At 47.6% G+C, this 18,588-nt stretch overlaps 1 protein-coding gene across 1 annotated transcript in view; it reads right to left on the reverse strand.

The window, feature by feature from the left end:
• Positions 1-14,883: 14,883 nt before the first annotated feature.
• The window catches only part of FLVCR1 (FLVCR choline and heme transporter 1), a 33,696-nt gene continuing 29,991 nt past the window's right edge, over positions 14,884-18,588 (reverse strand). Inside the window, exon 10 of the mRNA XM_012781641.3 lies at positions 14,884-18,133. Within this exon, the coding sequence (XP_012637095.3) occupies positions 18,059-18,133 (75 nt within the window). The 3' untranslated portion in view covers positions 14,884-18,058. The remainder of the gene's footprint in view (positions 18,134-18,588) is intronic.

An 18,588-nucleotide genomic window follows, 5' to 3' on the forward strand; every position in this document is an offset into this window, starting at 1 on the left:
TGCAATAGATGATTAGACTGGATCATGACTTGCAGGAAAAAATGTAAATGATATTATTGGATCAACTGACAAAATTGAAATATTAGATAATGTTAGATTAGATAAAAAGTATTGTATCTATGTTACGTTTACTGAATTTATTAATTGCACTAGTGATGTAAGAAAATATCCTTAGTCTTAGGAAGTCGATGCTGAAATATATAGAGAAAAAGGGCCATGGTATTTGCACCTGGCTAAAGGACTTTCTTTTTACAATTCTTATTCTTGCCTCTTCTCTGTAAGTTTGAATTATTTCCAAAATGAAAAGCTAAAAAAGAGAGGACTGAATAACAAAAAAAGCATAATAAATCTCCACCATAATATTAATAACCCTGTGAGATAGATACTATTATTTCCACTTCACAAAGGAAGAAACAAATTTAAAAAGGTTAGTTAATTGCATAAGCTAATATAACTAATGTCAGAACTAGGAATTAGACCTAGATTCTCATAATTCTTTTCTTTTCTATTTTCTTTTCTTTCCTTTATTTTTTCTTAAGTCAGTCAAATTTAGCAATGGGGGTTGTATATAACTTCCTTTTCTTTTTTAACAACAGGAAGAACATAGATTTAAATGATAATCACAGACATTTTCTTGAAGTTCTATGATCAAAGACTTTTATTGTTTTGTTGTTTCAAATTTTTGCATCCCAGGGAAATGTCTGGAATTTCTGATCCATTTATTTCTCTAACCTATCTCTTAGAAAGGGGATGAGGAAGAAGGAGGAAAATGGAAGATGAGGAAGAGGAGGCCAGACTGGACGAGGAAGAGGAGGCCAGACTGGATGAGGAGGAGAAGATGAGACCAGACCAGAGCAGAGGAGGAAGACGAGACCAGACTGGAAGAGGAAACGGGACCAGACCAGACAAGATAAGGAAGAGGAAGAGGAGATGAGATCAGAAGAGAAGGAGGAGAATAGACAGGATGAGGAGATGGGAGGAGACCGGAAGATGAAAAGGAGACAAGACCGGAAGTCTTGGATCAGGAGGAGGAGACCAGACTAGAAGAGGAGACTCGAGGAGACCAGAAGAGGAGAGGAGACAAGACCAGAAGAGGAAACGAGGTGAGACCGAATGAAGAGCTGGGAGGAGACCGAGACCAGAAGAGAAGCCGGGAGGAGACCAGATGAGGAGATGGGAGGGGACCGGAAGAGGAAACTGGACGAGACCAGAAGAGGAGACCAGATGGGAAGAGGAGACGAGATGAGACCAGAAGAGGAGAGGGGAAGAGACCGGAAGAGGAGAGGGGAAGAGACCGGAAGAGGAGACAGGATGAGACCGGACGAGGAAGAGGGTGCAAAGTTCTTAAAATGCAATACCTCATTCAGACCTCATGAACCATCCCATAAGACAGGTATTGTTCTTTACCTTGTTTACAGATGAGGGAACTAAGGCTTAGAGAAGTTGTATGATCTGCCCAAAGTAACACCTTAACTCTGAAACTGAGACTCAAAACCAGGCCTGAGGCTGGGCGTGGTGGCTTATGCCTATAATCCCCGCACTCTGGGAGGCCGAGGCAGGTGGATTGTTTGAGCTCCGGAGTTCGAGACCAGCCTGAGCAAGAACAAGACCCTGTCTCTACTAAAAATAGAAAGAAATTAACTGGACAACTTAAATATATATATATATTAGCCAGGCATGGTGGCATGTGCCTGTAGTGCCAGCTACTTGGGAGGCTGAGGCAGCAGGATTGCTTGAGCCCAGGAGTTTGAGGTTGCTGTGAGCTAGGCTGATGCCATGGCACTCTAGCCTGAGCAATAGAGTGAGACTCTCTCTCAAAAAAAAAAAAAAAGAAACCAGGCCTGATTCCAGAGTCTCTGCTCTTAGTCATTATACAAGTCAGATACCTTTTTTCTGCCTGTATAGTTGTTCCCACAGTTTCCTCCAAAGGCGTCCTTCCATATATGATCTCTAAAAAGAGTAATTTTGGCAGGCACCAGGGGTAGAATCATTCTTCCCAGTTACTGATGGGGCAAGTGAGGCCTAGTGCAAGAGATGACTCCTGAGAGTTCACCCTCTTGTGTCCAGAGACAGAACAACATAAGAAGCCCAACTTCTGCCCTCCAGCCAAGGACTATGCTCCTTACCCCATTCACAGTAAAAATAAAATCTGGGGTTGGAAATCACCGCAACAGCAGCTGTGGCTCAGCCTCAGGGTGTGCCTGTAGTCCCAGCTACCTGGGAGGCCAAGGCTGGAGGATCTCTTGAGTCCGGGAGTGTGAGGTTGCTCTGAGCTATGATGACACCACTGCACTCTATTCTAGTCAACAGAGATCCTGTCTTAAAAACAAAATAAAACAAAACAAAACCCACTGGGGTTTAGTAGCAAAAAAATTTAAAAAGGAGGAGGAAAATGGAAGAGAATTAGAAACTAAATGAACAAGACCAGGGGAGAGGATCAAACTAAGGTCTGGGTACTCTACTGGCAGCACCCTGGGCCCTGCAGAATGGTTCTTCCTGCAGGTCTAGAGTGCTAAGGTGCTTTGAGGACATCTGGCTAGAGGAAGCAGAAATTTAAGCCTTTTCTTGGATGACAGCTCCTTTTTGCCCAGAGAAGAAGAGGATCGTCTGTTGTAAAATCACTGCCTCCTCTTACAATGGCAGCTTTCAGTGAGAAACCTCCTTGTCACCTTCTTGGCGGTGCTGTGGCAGGCTCTGCGCCTGCCCCTTCTCAGGAAAGCGGCTGGCTGCGACGACGCGGATTTGGCTTCTGCAGGGCTCTCCTGCACAGATTTCCACGGAGAGGAGCAGTGTCTCAGCTGCCTTGGGACAGCAGGGGTTGTGTGGGGAAGCTCCCCTTTTGGCTCTCTGCCACTTCAGGAAGACAAAAATGAAGTGGGTTTAGCAAGCTAGCATCTTTGTTCCAAAGGACTGTGTTCACACACTGGCTCGGGTCTGTCCGGTCAGGTGAGCAAGACCTAAAGCGGTGGCTATGGAGGCATGTCACTACACGGGAGCCACACTGGGGAGTTGCCAAAGGCCCAGGAACCCATGTGCTATGCAGGGAGCTACACCTGCTGATCCTAGCTCTGCCTGGAACATTCTGGGTGAGGCAGGTGGCAGCCCCTACCTATTTAGTGAATGCCAGAGGAGCTGTATTTTGAAGATTCATGACAATTGCACTTGGATACTCTTCCCTGAGTTGGATGGGTTGATGCCCCAGCATGCATGGCCCCTGAGCAGAATTATTCAGATTTGGACTTTTCAACTATCCCCCAGAAAACTACATACAGATGAGGCTCCTCCCATATGATCAATCAGGGGTCAGTCAGGAAACAGTGGAACTCTCAAAAAGGCTTAAGTGAAATAAATTTGGGAAGGGAGTGCTGACAGAGGTATAGGCAAGATTAAGAGAACCATCCAGAATAACGAAGCATCTGAGACTAGCAACATCTGGAAGCCCAGTGGGGACAGGAGCCCAGGTTCAGAAGGTCAGCCCTGCGGTGCACAGAGCAGGGAAGCAGGTGGATTTGGGGGGAAGACAGAGACTAGCAAGGGCGCCCCCAATCTTCAGGGTACTGGCAAATGTCCCTGTGCCTCCTGGGGGCATTCCACACACATGGGGATGAAAGGGAAGGCAGATATGATAAGAACTGCACACACAAGGGCAAAACAAGACATCCACACATTCAGACTGTCAGCATTAGCACAGTCAGAGGCTGACTGTCCCTCCTGCATGTACTGAGTAGAGACCGGGGGTACAAGGTTGCATAGGAAGGTGGTTCAACTTTCTCCTTCGATTCTCCCTGAGTATCCAATTGGAGGAGAGGGTTCAGCAATAGAAATGTGCCAACAGGTCTTTTTCCTTAATGGTAGCACTTTTTTAGGCCTTACGGAAGGTGGCAACTATTTGGGGAGCTGAGTAGGTGCCCACCACAAACATATCTTTTGGCAGACGAAGCACTACAAAAAGCTAAAGAGCAAGCTCACACCCTGGTAGTGATGTATATAAATATTATATAGATGTTACCAGCATATGTTATTGACGACATTTCCTGAGAACGTACCATGTGTCGGATGTTGTTCTGAGTGCTTCCCGCGCATTCACTCATTCCGCCCTCACACGACCACCCCAGGAAAGGGGCACTGTTATGGGTTGAACGTTTGTGCCCTTCCACCTCATTCATATGCCAAAATATTAACCCCCAGTGTGGCTGTAATCGGAGATGGAGCCTCTAAGGAAAATTAGGTTAAATGAGGGCAGCAGGGTGGGGCCCTGATCCAATAGGATTAGTGTCTTTATGAGAAGAGACCTCCCCCTGCACACACCATGTGAGGCTGTAGCAAGAAAATGGCCAGCTGCAAGAGGGCGCTCACGGGAAGCCAAACTTGTCAACACCTTGATTGAAGAATTCTATCCTCCAGAAGTGTGAGAATGTAAGAAATGTAATGTGTTCAAGCCCCCAGCCTATGGTACTTCGTTGTGGCAGCCTGAGCAGACTAATATAGGTACCATCAATATTTGCATTTTAGAGATGAGGAAATTGCAGGGTAGGGAAGCTATGTAGCTTCCTCAAGGTCAACTGTTTGCCTTTAAAAAAAAATTTTTTTTTAGAGATGAGTCTTGCCATGCTGACCAGGCTTTCCTCAAACTCCTGGGCTCAGGGCACCCTCCTGCCTCCATCTCCCGAGTGAGTAGCTGGGACTAGAAGTACGTGCCACCACACCCAGCTGTGTTTGCCTTGGACTGTGGTCTCTTCATTTCTCAGGATGCTGCTCTCCTTAGCGGAAGGGGATAGGTGGAGATAGATTAGGGGTCATAGCCTCAAATGTCGTCAACAGGAGTCAGGCAGACTACAGAAACAAGTGACAGGGGGAAGCCAGAGAAGCCAGGTCTCCCTTAAAGAAGGCAGCAGCTGTTCAACTTCATCCAGTCGTTGGTCAAGTGGCTAGTGTTCTACATCTACACTTTTTCTTTGAGACAGAAGAATCTGTCACCCTGGCCAGAGTGCAGTGGCATCAACCTAGCTCACAGCAACCTCAAACTCCTGGGCTCAAGCAATCCTCCTGCCTCAGCCTCCCGAGTAGCTAGGACAATAGGTGCTCGCCACCACGCCCAGCTAATTATTTTCTATTTTTAGTAGAGACGGGGTCTTGTTCTTGCTCTTGCTGGTCTCGAACTCCTGACCTCAAGCGATCCTCCCACCTCAGCCTCCCAGAGTGCTGGGATTACAGCTGTGAGCCACCGCGCCCGGCCTAGATTTACATGTTTTTAAGACAAACATGGAAGTCTGGATCTTTTTGGAAAATGTTCTGTTTTGTTTTGTTTTTTCAGATGTTACCAACAGATTCCATCATGAAACTGTGCAGACCGATGAAGACATGTCTGTGGGCCATTTTGGCATACCGTGTCCAGGCTGTCCCCTCCAGACTGGGTGACTTTTATAAACTCCTTTCTCCAGCGTCCTGTCCCCTGGGCTGTGATGCTCCGCCTCCATCAGTGTCTGCCTGTGCAGACTCTACACCCCCCAACCCCCCACCCCCGCTTTCAGGAAACGAGCACCCAAATGACCCAGAATTGTTTAAGGCACAATCCGTGCCAAGAGTAGACTTAACCACGCCATGTGTCTTTGAGTCTGTTTCCCCTTTTGAAAATCGGTCCAATAATACCCATCTCACAGGCGTTTAATCCATAAGGATTAAATAAGATGGTTTGGGAGGAAATGGTTTGGAACTAGCTATGTATAGACCCCCGCTGCGTACCAGAGACATTCATGCTCATACTTTCCATACATCATTCGGTGCCTCGATATTAGTTGTTTCAGCTGTTTACGTACAGATGATGGATGGTTTTATTGGCTTCAACAGTCTTCAAATAGAAATGATTGGCTAAGTTCTAACAGGCAGCAGGGGATATTCTATGGATCCCAAGGGCATGGCTGGGAGGGGGGAGAGATTGTCAGGAATGAATGAGAGCAGCAGTGATTTCACTCTTGGAAGACAGGAACAAAACAAGGCAGCCTCCTCTGCTCAGGGGGACGAGGAGGCATAATCAGGAAGAGTGTTTGTAATAACACACAGGGTCCTACTCCATGCTTAATAGCTGCGCGTAAAAATTCCAGTGGGCCCACGCTTAGTGGAGGCTAATGAGGGTTAAAAACTCTCCACCCTGCCCAGAATGCTCTCGGTGAGGCTCCCTAGGAGGGGTTTATTTACTGCACCACCGATTAAGGGACAGTTTATCTACACCGGATCATCTTTCACCAAAGCTTTTATCAGTGTGTTTTTTTGGCTGCTGGTTGGTTTGTTGGTTTTTTTTAAAAATAAATGAGAGCAGATTATTTGTGTTCCAAGGCCATGACTCAAGTTAGCTGTTCGCCAGCTGTGGGGCCAGCCCTCCCTTTGCAGGGCTGGAGGGGAGTCGCCAGGGAACGGACGTGGGAAATAAGGAGGCGAAAATTCACTTGTGTCAAGGTCTTGCCGGGGAGCAGTTCAGCCAGGCAGCGACGCTCTGGGAAGACGTAAGCCGGCAGAATGGATGGGGTGGAGGTCAGCCGGAAGTGCAGGAAGAAAGGCAGAGACGGCCCGGCGAGGTGGCTCATGCCTGTAATCCTAGCACTCTGGGAGGCTGAGGCGGGAGGATCGCTCGAGGTCAGGAGTTCGAAACCAGCCTGAGCAAGAGCAAGACCCCCGTCTCTACTAAAAATAGAAAGAAATTAATTGGCCAACTAAAAATATATAGAAAAAATTACCCGGGCATGGTGGCACATGCCTGTAGTCCCAGGGAGGCTGAGGCAGGAGGATCGCTTGAGCCCAGGAGTTTGAGGTTGCTGTGAGCCAGGCTGACGCCACAGCACTCTAGCCCAGGCAACAGAGTGAGACTCTGTCTCAACAACAACAACAACAACAAAAAGGCAGAGACAAGCTGGCAGGGGACAGAGAAGTAGCCGAGGGAGGTAGCCTAGCAGGTGCGTTGCAGACTTCCCTGGGAAGCTGAATAAACCGGTGTCCGGGATTGTAAAGGGAAGATGGCACAGAGCAGGGAGGAGGACCTGAGTGAAGCCTCACTCTTGGCTGCATTCAGACCAAATCTACTCTGGGCAGATGAAGGAGAAGCCTGAAGAATGTGACCTTAGGATGACCCTTCTGCCAAAAGAGCCAGGAGACCCTACAACACATTTTCTGAACAGAGGATGGAGGTGACTTTTGAGTAGAGAAGAGGGCTCACTGGAGTTGGGGTTCAGCTCTGCCCCTGACCTACTGGGGAATTCTGGGCACCCCCTTTCCCCTCTCTGAGGTTTGGTCTGTAAAATGAAGAGGTTGGATTAGATCCCTGGTGCTCAACCTTGGCCACGCGTTAGGATCACCTGGGGAGCTGCCCAAAACCCCAATGCCTAGGGTGCAACCTGACCGATTCAACCCGAATCCTGAGGAGTGGGGTGCACAAGCTGGAACAGCACGATCAAGGCTGAGACTCACGGGGCAGGATGGTATCTAAAGGTCTCCATCAGCCCTGACGGTGGTTAAGTCTTTAAGGAAAGGAAGGAGGGAGTAGTTAGTCGCCAGGCAGTCCTCGGTAAAAGCGAGGCATGGACCAGATGGCTTCCGGAGAGTTCCACTGTCCACAGGATTCAATGATCTGAGGCTCCAAGTAGACAGGCTCTTGCTGCCAAGTCCCAGCCAGCTGTTTCTCCCCATGAATTCATCCCACAAATATTTACTGAGCATCTACTATGTGCCCTGGACTGTTCTATGTGCTAGCAATATAACCATGCATGAGAGAGCCCCTTTCCTGTGTTCCACTCCACCTAAAACCACATGGTTAAAGAGGAGGGTGCAAGATAGTGCAGGGAATGGGAGGGGAAGTTTGGGAATCTGTTATTCACACAGAGTTGTCCAAACTTATGCATTATTTCCTCAAACCCCTAGGGTTACTATGGATATGTCCTTGTCACGTTAATCTCATCTTCCTTTCCTCCTTCAACGCTGGGATCATAAATATCTAGATTTAGCAAGCAACTCTGGGGTCAGAAAAATCCTGCTCTCTGATCCAATATCCGTGCTACCAAGCACACACCATGACTTCCCAACTCAAACATGAGCTCCTCACAGCTGAGGACTGGGCCTTGCGTCGTTGGGGAGCAGATGGCGTGGTTTACAGTGGGAGGGCTAGAGACAGATGGCCTCTCACTAGAGACCCACTATGTGACCTCAGGCACAGTGTCTAACAGCGCCCCAACCACGCACCGCAGCTCTGCATCTGCAAAATGGGCATTTTAATGGTACCACCTTTTACTGCCTTTTACATTGTTGTGAGGAGTAAATTGATGAAGGCAAAGTAGTTTTTTTTTTGAGACAGAGCCTTACTGTGTTGCCTAGGCTAGAGTGCCATGGCGTCAGCCTAGCTCACAGCAACCTCGAACTCCTGGGCTCAAGCAATCCTCCTGCCTCAGCCTTCCGAGTAGCTGGGACTACGAGTAGCTGGGACTACAGGCATGCGCCACCATGCCCGGCTAATTTTTTATATATATATTAGTTGGCCAATTAGTTTCTTTCTCTTTATAGTAGAGACGGGGTCTTGTTCTTGCTCAGGCTGGTTTCGAACTCCTGACCTCGAGCAATCCTCCCGCCTCGGCCTCCCAGAGTGCTAGGATTACAGGCGTGAGCCACCGCGCCCGGCCTAATGTCCTTTTAAAACAAATCTCAGTTAGCCCCTTCCACCATGAGAGGACGCAGCAGGAAGTCTGTCTATGAGAGACGGGTCCTCTCCAGACCCTGAGTCTGTCGGCACCTTCGTCTTGGACTTCTTAGCCTCCAGAACTGTGAGAAACAAATGTTTGTTGTTCATAAGCCACCCAGTTTAGGGAAATTTTGTGCCAGCAGCCCAGACAGACTGAGGCATAGGGCCCGGCCTACAGGGGTCTTCTCAGTGGGCCAGGCCGTCCCTCCATCCCAGGCGCCCAGCACCGGTGGTGGCTCTCCTGCCTGGGGCCAGCACGGGACCACTGTCCCCACGCAGGGCTCCTTCCTCCCGTCTCCTTCTTCTCTGACCTTCTCCAGTTACTTTTCTGCTCTTCCTGTTCTCTCTCCCTGTACTGCGCTCCTGTGGTTGGAGAAAGGTTAATTGTTCGGCCATCGAGGCCTTTGGTGGACAGGTGCCCTAGGGATTTGGGGACAAGGGCTGTTGGGGGCCGGGAGCTGGAAGAGGAGCCTTCCAGGGAGGACAGCCACGGCCATCTCCGCCTGCTTCCCGCGAGACCAGGAGAGCACAATCCCAGGAGCCTGGCAGGGGTCTTAGCCTCTGACCCTGTCCCCTGGCAGCAGCAGCCATGTCCCCCAGGCACTGGTTAGGAATGCAGATTCTCAGCCCCGTCCCAGGCCGGCTGAATCAGAAAGACTAGTAACCTGCCCAGCGTCACACAGCTAGTAAGAGGCCAGGCAGAAGTGTTTGAACATGCCCTCCAGGTGACTCCGGACACACAAGTCTGGGGGTCTCCGCTTACAGGAGGAGCCCCAGGGTGAGGTGCAGATAGGAAAGTGCTTCTCACTGCCACCCAGTGGCCACGGAGGGAACAACAGTCCAGACTCCCGCTCTGGGGTCAAGCTGGGGTTGAGGAGGCGGCGCTGGGAACACACAGATTAGGAAGCGAATTCTGGAAGGCACTGGGAAACCACAGGGTCCAGCGCGGGGCGCACCCAGGTCTGCCTCATGGACACTTTTTAAGACTTGAACTAGAGTCCAGCCCAGAGCCAGACCCAGAGTCTGTTTCCAGAAGGGCAAACCCACCTGCAGTTATGTTACGTGGGGACCAGGCACAGCCGGCTGGAAGTGACCCCTGTGATTGGATCAGTGATTGTCCCCTGCAACCCCTCTGCAGAAGAGCCGCAACTGAGCACTCTCCCTAGCCCTGGGTGATGGTCCAGCGGGTGGCCTGGGGCCTCCTTCCCCCGCCAGGGACTTGGTCAGACCTGCCAAGTCCCCCAGAGCACTGTTTTCAGGAGGAATCTCCCTACTCAGGCAACCACTGACGAGTTTTTGCAGGAACACATAGGATGTTGGTGAAAAATGAAATCCCAGGGCCCCATCCTGGTTTAAGGAATCCATTTCTGGGAGCGGGCTTCACCGTGTCTTTCTTACTTTTTAATCGCAAGCAGCCCTGGTCGCGCACACTAAATTTGAGTTTTAGAAAGGAATCATCTTCAGATCTGGTCTCCCGCCCAGGATAGACTTCCTGTGAACCATTCACATTCCAGAGACTCCATCTGTGAAGAGCCCACCTGTCCCCAGAGGGTGAGGAAGGGACAGGAATGCATAGAGTCAGCTGAGACAACGCAGGGGGAAACTTGAGATGAAAAGGAGGGTTGGGGAGGTCAAGTTCTAAATGCTCTTGGAGCTTTTGCTAAGGGCAGAAACTCCTGTCTGTGTGTAAAGGACAGTAAATTAAAGGTTTCACTTGCAGGACAGGTGGCTGCCCCTGTCACTCTCAGCTTCCTCGCCACTGAAGTTCCCCATGTGTCTGTCCTCACTCGCTATAAGAGCTACTAGCACCAGGTCTTGCTTGGCTCTGCAACCCCAACTCCTGACCCAAAGTGCTATTAAATGTTTGTCGAATGAATAAATGAACAAATGCCATAATTAACATGTGGGATAGAAACTCAGAGGAGATATTGAATTTTAAGAGATAATTTAAAGAGAAGAAGAAAAAGTCCTTATAAAGCTCATTATCCTTATAAATAATACAGGGAAGACAAAAACCAGGCAAGAAAAGGGTTGGTCAAATCCGTCATTGATAGTTCTAGAAGTGCGTAATTCAGGGGAGTGGTGGGTGTCCTGTGTGATTGTGACCCAGCGTGGCAGTCCTGGACTCACCGGGGGATTCCCGGAGCAAAAACATCAAGACTGGGAGTGTCTCTCTTCCCGCCTGCGCCTGCGCTCTCTCACACGCAGGAGGGTCACAGGTTGAGGCCTAGGAATTTTCTGCTCAAAGGGGTGGATTTCCCGTCCAGCGTCTGGGGCACAGCCTCTTCTGTCCTCCCCTGTTTCTTCTCCAAACCAGCGGGGGTGGGGACTTGCTTCCGCACTTAGTGGCAGTCGCCAGCCACAGAGTGCAGGGGAGTCTGGCTGTCTCCACTCGACAGGAAGTTGCTTTCACCTAGAGGCCGGGTTTTCCAACTGTCCTTTCCTCATAGTGCTTTACTCCCTTCTCAAATCCAGGCTGAATTGCTGAATTGGTCCAGAGGGGAGGGGAGGGGTGGGGAGGGGAAGGGAGGGGAGGGGTGGGGAGGGGAGGAAGCGACAGCCAGACATGCTCTAGGAACAGCCTGGCCCTGCCCGTCCCCAGGGCTGGGGACAGCTGAAGTCTCCTTAGGCACCACCTGTGTCTCTCCCCCGACAGGCACGGCGGCACCCTGGTCAGGGTTGGAATTTTTCGAGAGGGAAATGTCCTGGTTCCTTGGCTCCTTGCTTGGAATGGCAAGCAGGGCCGGCGTGACGGAGTGAGCGCAGACAGGAAGAAGCTCTTCCACGCGGACAGCTCTCATTGTAGAAAAGAAGGAAGCTACACCAAAAATACATTCCAGAGGGAGACGGGGTCAGTCTCCATAGTGTAAGGCAGGGGTCCTCAAACTTTTTAAACAGGGGGCCAGTCCACTGTCCCTCAGACTGTTGGAGAGTGCGGGCACATTCCACGCATGCGCACTGTGGGCCAAGTCGGCTGCTAAGCAGGACAGGCAGCGGCGGCAAAAACACCCGGTGGGCTGGATAAATGTCCTAGGCGGGCCACATGTGGCCTGCCAGAGGTATTTTGAGGACCCTTGGTGTAAGGCCTCCCAGGTGGTTTCCTTTTAGTAGTCTGATGGGGACGGGCTTACCGCAGGTGTGGGATGTTACCAGCTGATTGCTAACCATGATTGTCAGGTGTTCTGTATCTTCCTGCAGTTCCTTCCCCTTTCTCTACCCCTTGGAGCAGCCCTTCCGGCCTGTATCTGCCACCTGCAGGCTCAGAGTGGTGGGTGTCTTGAGAAACCAAATCTGTACATTGTTCCTCTTCCCAGGGGGAAATATTAATACAAAAGCCGCCCATCAGAGTAGAGAGAACAGCCAGATCCTCTTTCCAGGCCAGCTGGAGGTCGCGTGGCAGGGCAGTGGGGGCGGGGCAGCCGCTCCCCTTGGGAACTTGCTAGGAAGACAAATTCCTGGGCCCCACTGCAGACCTACTGTGCTCCGACAGATTTTTCCGGGGACTCTGAGGCACCGGCTCACGGCTCCACGGCTAACACCATGCTCACATCCTTTGGCCCGAGACATGTCGTGTTCCGTCGTGTTCCGCGCTGGCCCACCACGCCCTGCCTTTCTGAGCAGAGACAGGGAACCGGGAAGCACGAGGGTGTCACTGGGGAACGAAGCCCGGCACTGTGCCACCCGAGCGGCCTGGAGAAGGGGCCAGAGGGACTTCCCCTGCCTCTCGTCAAGCTGAGTCGCCGGGCTGTTTCCCACACAGACTGTCCCGTTATGTGGCTTGGCTGTGTCGCTAGAAATCTAAAAATTTGCTGATGCTTCACCACTGCCTGGTGCTTCTGTCCAGGCAGTGGGAGGCCTCAATTCATTTAACACGGTGCGTGTCTCTGTGTGTGTGCTCTCACATGCATGTCTGGGGAACGTGATTCCTACAGGTCTGGAGATATATGGCTGAAATGAACCGGCACGTCCTTGTCCTCCATCCTCAATACGCGGCCCCCAGCAATCCCCCAAAACGTCAGCAATGAGTCTGAAACCGTTCATAGAATGACCAGCAGAGGGCGTGCTGTCCCCACTGGGGAAGCGGAAATGGCTCCCTGCAGGCACTGGGCCACCTATGGGTCTAGCTAGGTCTTCAGTGCTTAGGAAAAGTGAGAGCCACTTGCCGGCCAAAAAGCACAGTCATTTCAGGGACGCAAAAAGGTCCAAAGCCTCACCTAGTCAGTCTTCCTGGATAATTGAGGCTGTCGGAGCTTTATTCATTTAGCTGAGACTGGTTTAATATGCAAATGAAATCGCAATTACACTTGAGGCTGTTTCCCGTCCTTCATACGTCATTGAGATGAAAAGAGCAACTCTTCTGCAGCCGAAGTCCCTTGACCCATTGGCCCAGATCTCACCTGCACTCAGATCTCTTCTGAATTCATATTTGTTTCATTTTCTTTGCACGATGCCCAGTTTCTGCACCCACACGCACAGGAAAGTTACTAAATGCTTTGGACAGTAATGATTTTATTGGCAGATGCTTATATTAATAAATAACGGCAAGTTAAAACACTTAAGCGCTATTTTCTCCCAAATCAGGCAACTGCTTCTCAAGTGTGTGTTATCAGCAGCAAGTTCCCTATTCACATTGTTTCTTAACATGAGAGTAATAACGGATTTGATTGCTTGAGGACCTACTGTGTGCCTTCTGCTTAAATCTAATGCTCACTACAGGGCCAGGTGCGGTGGGTCACGCCTGTAATCCTAGCACTCTGGGAAGCCAAGGTGGGAAGATGACTTGAGCTCAGGAGTTCAAGACCAGCCTGAGCAATAATAATGAGACCCTGTCTCTCCTAAAAATAGAAAAATTGGCCTGGAGTGGTGGCTCACCCCTATAGTCCCAGCTACTAGGGAGGCTGAAGCAGGAGGATGGCTGGAGCCCAGGAGTTTGAGGTTGCAGTGAGCTATGATGGAATAGTAGTGTGTTCCTTCGGTGGTATCATGTTTCCTTAAGTTTTTAGTTTTCCTTGAATTCTTCCATTTCTGTCTTTGCATTCAGAGAAGCAGTCATCTCCTGCAGTCTTTACTGACTGGCTTCAGGAGAGAAATGCCTTCGCCTGCCAGCCTGGCTAGGGAATTTGAGGTTCTCTCACACCTGTTCTATGGAGTCACCTGACCCACACCTCTTGTTTCCCTCTTGGCGAGGGAAGGAGGGTTTCTTAAGATTGTACACCTTCTCTCAATCACACAAAAGCAGGCTGGGCGTCGAGAGCCTCCTGTTTGTTTTCCCTAAGGTGATGCCCTGAACTATTGAAGTTTATGTGCCTCCCTCCAATGCCACGGTCAAGCGGGCTGTCTGTGTTAGATGCTTGCAATCACTGTCCACAGGGGCGTGCTCAGGGAGCCAGCACGGGGGGTGGGATGGACAGTGAGGTGTGTGGAGCATCTGAGGTGCCCATGGGCCATGTGGGGCAGTGGGGTGTCCACAGGCAAGGCATCCCAGTGGCTCGTGGACAGCTTCCTAATGCAGTCTGGGGGGCAGTTAGTAGGTTTCAAGACCTCTCTTCCCAGCTCCCAGCCTTTCCCAACACTCGGCCATACCCACAGCCTCGACATTCCGACTGGGGCAAGGAAGAGGGGGGCCTCCTGGGCAGCGCCCCACACAGCTGGGGGGGCCAAGCACTCCCTCACTGTGCTCCCACTGTCCCTTGCGGGGGAAATTACAGGCTGAGGGGACCTCTCTTGGCACGACGCTGTGCCACCTTTGAGGAGGGGTGACAGGGGTAAAGGGAAACAGTTCTTACCTTCGTCAATGCACCTATTCTCAGATATCATCGCTGCAACAGTGTGCTGGAACTTCCACCGTGGACTTCTAGATTTTGACAAAAGTACTGTTTTCTGAAGGTAGTTGTCAAAATCGATGCTTCTGCAGGAGGATGGAGGCAGAAAGATCCTATTCTGCCATTTTGCTTATATCACACCCTGAAGTTACTTTTAAAAGAATAAAATATTTTACTTTCTGTTTTAGCCCAGACCCTGGTTGACTTGGCTTCCTTGTGTTCCATGAACTGCCTCATTCTCCCCTTGCCCATTCTGAAATCTTCTAATCCCTTCACACTCCCCATGTGTACCTAACTACCAGAACTTAAAACAAAACAAAAAAAAAAGAAAGCCAAACAAAATTAACATAAAAAAATAAATTTACTTTGAATCTGAAATACTGAACAAGCACAGTACAAAGCAAAAATCAAAACATGAACAGTGACTTATGACATAGGCATTCTTCTAGCTATTGCATAAAAACATTTTTACATACAAACATTTTTAAAGACATTTCTCAAAAGGCAAAAGCTATATTTGTGACATTTATAAATGCAACAGCTTTGGAAACATCCAGTTTCTTTCCTAAAATTATTTGATTAAAATGTACACAGTGATGATTACCTACTCCATTTTCCAAAAACATACAGTCATGTGTCACATAACGATGTTTTTTTTTGTTTTGTTTTGTTTTGAGACAGAGTTTCGCTTATTGCCCAGGCTATAGTGAGTGCCGTGGCATCAGCCTAGCTCACAGCAACCTCAAACTCCTGGGCTCAAGTAATCCTTCTGCCTCAGCCTCCCGAGTAGCTGGGACTACAGGCATGTGCCACCATGCCCGGCTAATTTATATATATATATATTAGTTGGCCAATTAATTTCTTTCTATTTATAGTAGAGACGGGGTCTCGCTCTTGCTTAGGCTGGTTTCGAACTCCTGACCTCGAGCAATCCACCCGCCTCGGCCTCCCAGAGTGCTAGGATTACAGGCGTGAGCCACCGCGCCCGGCCTTACATAACGATGTTTTGATCAATGACAGACCACGTCTATAATAATGGCCCCATAAGATTATAATGGAGCAGAAAAATTCCTATTGCCTAGTGACGTCATAGCTGTTGTTACAACACAGTGCAACATTATCTTTTCTATGTTTAAATATGTTTAGATACACAAATACTATTGTATTACTATTGCCTACAATATTCAGTACAGTGGCATGCTGTACCAGTTTGCAGCCTGGGAGCAAAAAGTGACACCATATAGCCGAGATATGTAGTAGGCTATACCATCAAGGTTTACATAAGAACATTCTATCATTCTATGATGTTCACTCCATGATGAAATCGCCTACTAGTACATTTCTCAGAAGGCATCTCCGTTGTTAAATGACACATGACTGTCTTGTATAACATATTACAGACAACTTCCACTCAAAATACAGAAAAATTCATTTTGCATTTTATCACATAATATTTCACCCTTTTTCTCATCAACAAGGAAATATACATATGACACACATGTATATGCTTTGCAGAAATAAAGTATTCCAACTTTTATCTGTAATTTGTTTAAAACCCCAGGAAGTCAACAAATACATGATTATTTTAAAAAACATTGACAGTTTAAAAATAAAAACAATTATTTGGGATAGACTTTTAAAATACATTTTTAGCCATTTTTACCTGTAATGTAAATATTAAAAGAAGCTAATGATTGGGCATATTTCCAAATGACTAACAAAGCTAAAAAGAGAATTAAAAGTCCTTTGTATTCAACAATGTAACAATCATAGCTTTTTATCCAACTGTCCAGAGAATTTTCCTCTAGCTAGATTTAAGCTCCTGTGATACAATGACTTGGTCTAGTCCATGATGAATGACATTTAACGTTTTTAAAAAATCTTTTGAGATCAACCTAAACACATATTGTAGATGAGGAAAATGCTGCCCAAACAGGTTAAACAACTTGTCCAGAGTTATAGAGACAGATAGAAACACATCAAGGACATGGAGACAGAATTCCTGATTCTTAGCCATTCTTTTGGGAACATACATTCTCTGGGGTCAGATTCTACATAATTTAGAGTTATTTGATTATAAAGACTGCCACAATTTCAATGTAAATTAGTGCATCTATTCTGCTTAAATCAAAATTGCTATTCACTTCAAGGGTATTCACTATATCTGGCTTTTTTGGTGTATATGGACAAAATGTAAAGTGTATGGCTGATCAAATGTCTGTTTTGTAAAGATATTCCCTATGAGCTTAGAGAATCAGGATATCAACAACATTTAAATTCTCACTGTAAACAGGACACACAGTGGTAGGCACTGTGGAAATATATTTGGTCCTATTCTTCTTACCCTGAGCATGTGAAAGAGCAGACTGTCCCCAGTGTGGTGACTGCATTCCACTCTGGGGTGAAGAAGTGATTCTACTTCCTAGGATACTGATGGAGTGTGCACTTGGGCATAGTGTCCTCCAAGGAGAATGGTCATAACAATGACACTGGAGAATTAAAACAGCATTCAGGAGGTCTCTACTAAGTGGGGAGACCAGGCTGTCTGAAGTTATTATAAATTTCCTTATCTCAGGAATCTTCAAGGCAATATACAGGATTCGACGTGAGGAATCATGAAACAGCCAGTAACAACTATGATGAAATTTTCTTATTTTAAAGTTATATATTGAAACAAAGAAGAGAGTAAACAAAGGCAATGAGTAAATAAACTACTCTATTTCAAGCTGGAGTGAAAAATACAGTGTTAGCATTTCTCCATCATATTAGCAAGGCAGCGCAGAAAAGAACTCAAGATACTTGAGCCTGTATCTGGGCTCCACAGCTTCATTAGAACATAATTCTAAAACCAAAGTCACGGGTAGAATCTGTACACACAATGGTTTTTGTGGCCACTGACAGTCTGTGTTACAACACACTTCGTAACAAGAGTGTAAGAAATGGGAAAGAATCTTAGACGTCATCTGGAAGTCTGATGACCTTTGGTGGGTTAGTAGTGTCATGTTGTGTATGTGCTCATACTTGAAGGGGCTTGCAGAGTTGGTCAACAGAATGGAAAGGTAGCGAATTAGGAATATATTGTACATTTGGTTCCATTGGATATTTTTATGTATAAGCTTCACATTCTCTTATGTGTCTTATGGGAATCAACTCCCATATTATCATCTTACAAAGTCTTGTAAGCTTCCATATTCTACAAAAAAAAAATGGAAATCACCTACTTTTGAAAAGTAAATGTCAAGAAGCTAACTTTCATACAATATAAGCTTACTTTCACATAAGACTAGAAATGGGACACTTATTTGATAAATGGTAGTGTTAACAGTATGTATGCAAAAGTATTTCAAACAAAATATTGCTTAAATTAACAAGCAAAATATTATCTGCCCTTTAGGAGTTCATATAGTAATTTTCAAGTATGTATCCATTCTCTCCCCCCTATAAATCCAACCTTAGTGCTCTAAGGATAATCACACTCTATCCCAAATACTGTAGGATAGTGACTTTTCCTTTCACCTCAAATTGCTGATTCTGACTGCTTGGACAACATAACATCTTTTGATTCTTGATCTGTGGGACTGTCAACGGGCACCTAAAAAAAAAAAATCAGAAGAAAAATGGCAGATGCTATTATAAAAGATCAAATGATACAGGGAAAAAAACAGTTGACAAAAAAATGTCAGTTTCACATATATTCCTTTTCTTTTTTAAGAGATTTTCATGGCCAGGCTCAGTGGCTCACAGCTGTAATCCTAGCACTTTGGGAGGCCTAAGTAGGAGAATTTTTTTAGATCAGGAGTTCGAAACCAGTCTGAGCAAGAGCAAGACCCTATCTCTACTAAAAATAAAAAAAATTAGCCGGGCGTGGTGGCGCATGCCTGTAGTCCCAGCTACTCAGGAGGCTGAGGCAGGAGGATGGCTTGAGCCTGCAAGCTTGAGTTTGCTGTGAGCTATGAGGACGCCATGCACTCTATTCAGGGCGACAGAAGGAGACTCTGTCTCCAAAAAAAAGGAGAGTTTCACATATATTCTATGTACACTTTTCTC

Source organism: Microcebus murinus, chromosome 23 (assembly GCF_040939455.1).
Source record: "Microcebus murinus isolate Inina chromosome 23, M.murinus_Inina_mat1.0, whole genome shotgun sequence".
Classification (NCBI taxonomy): Eukaryota; Metazoa; Chordata; class Mammalia; order Primates; family Cheirogaleidae; genus Microcebus; species Microcebus murinus.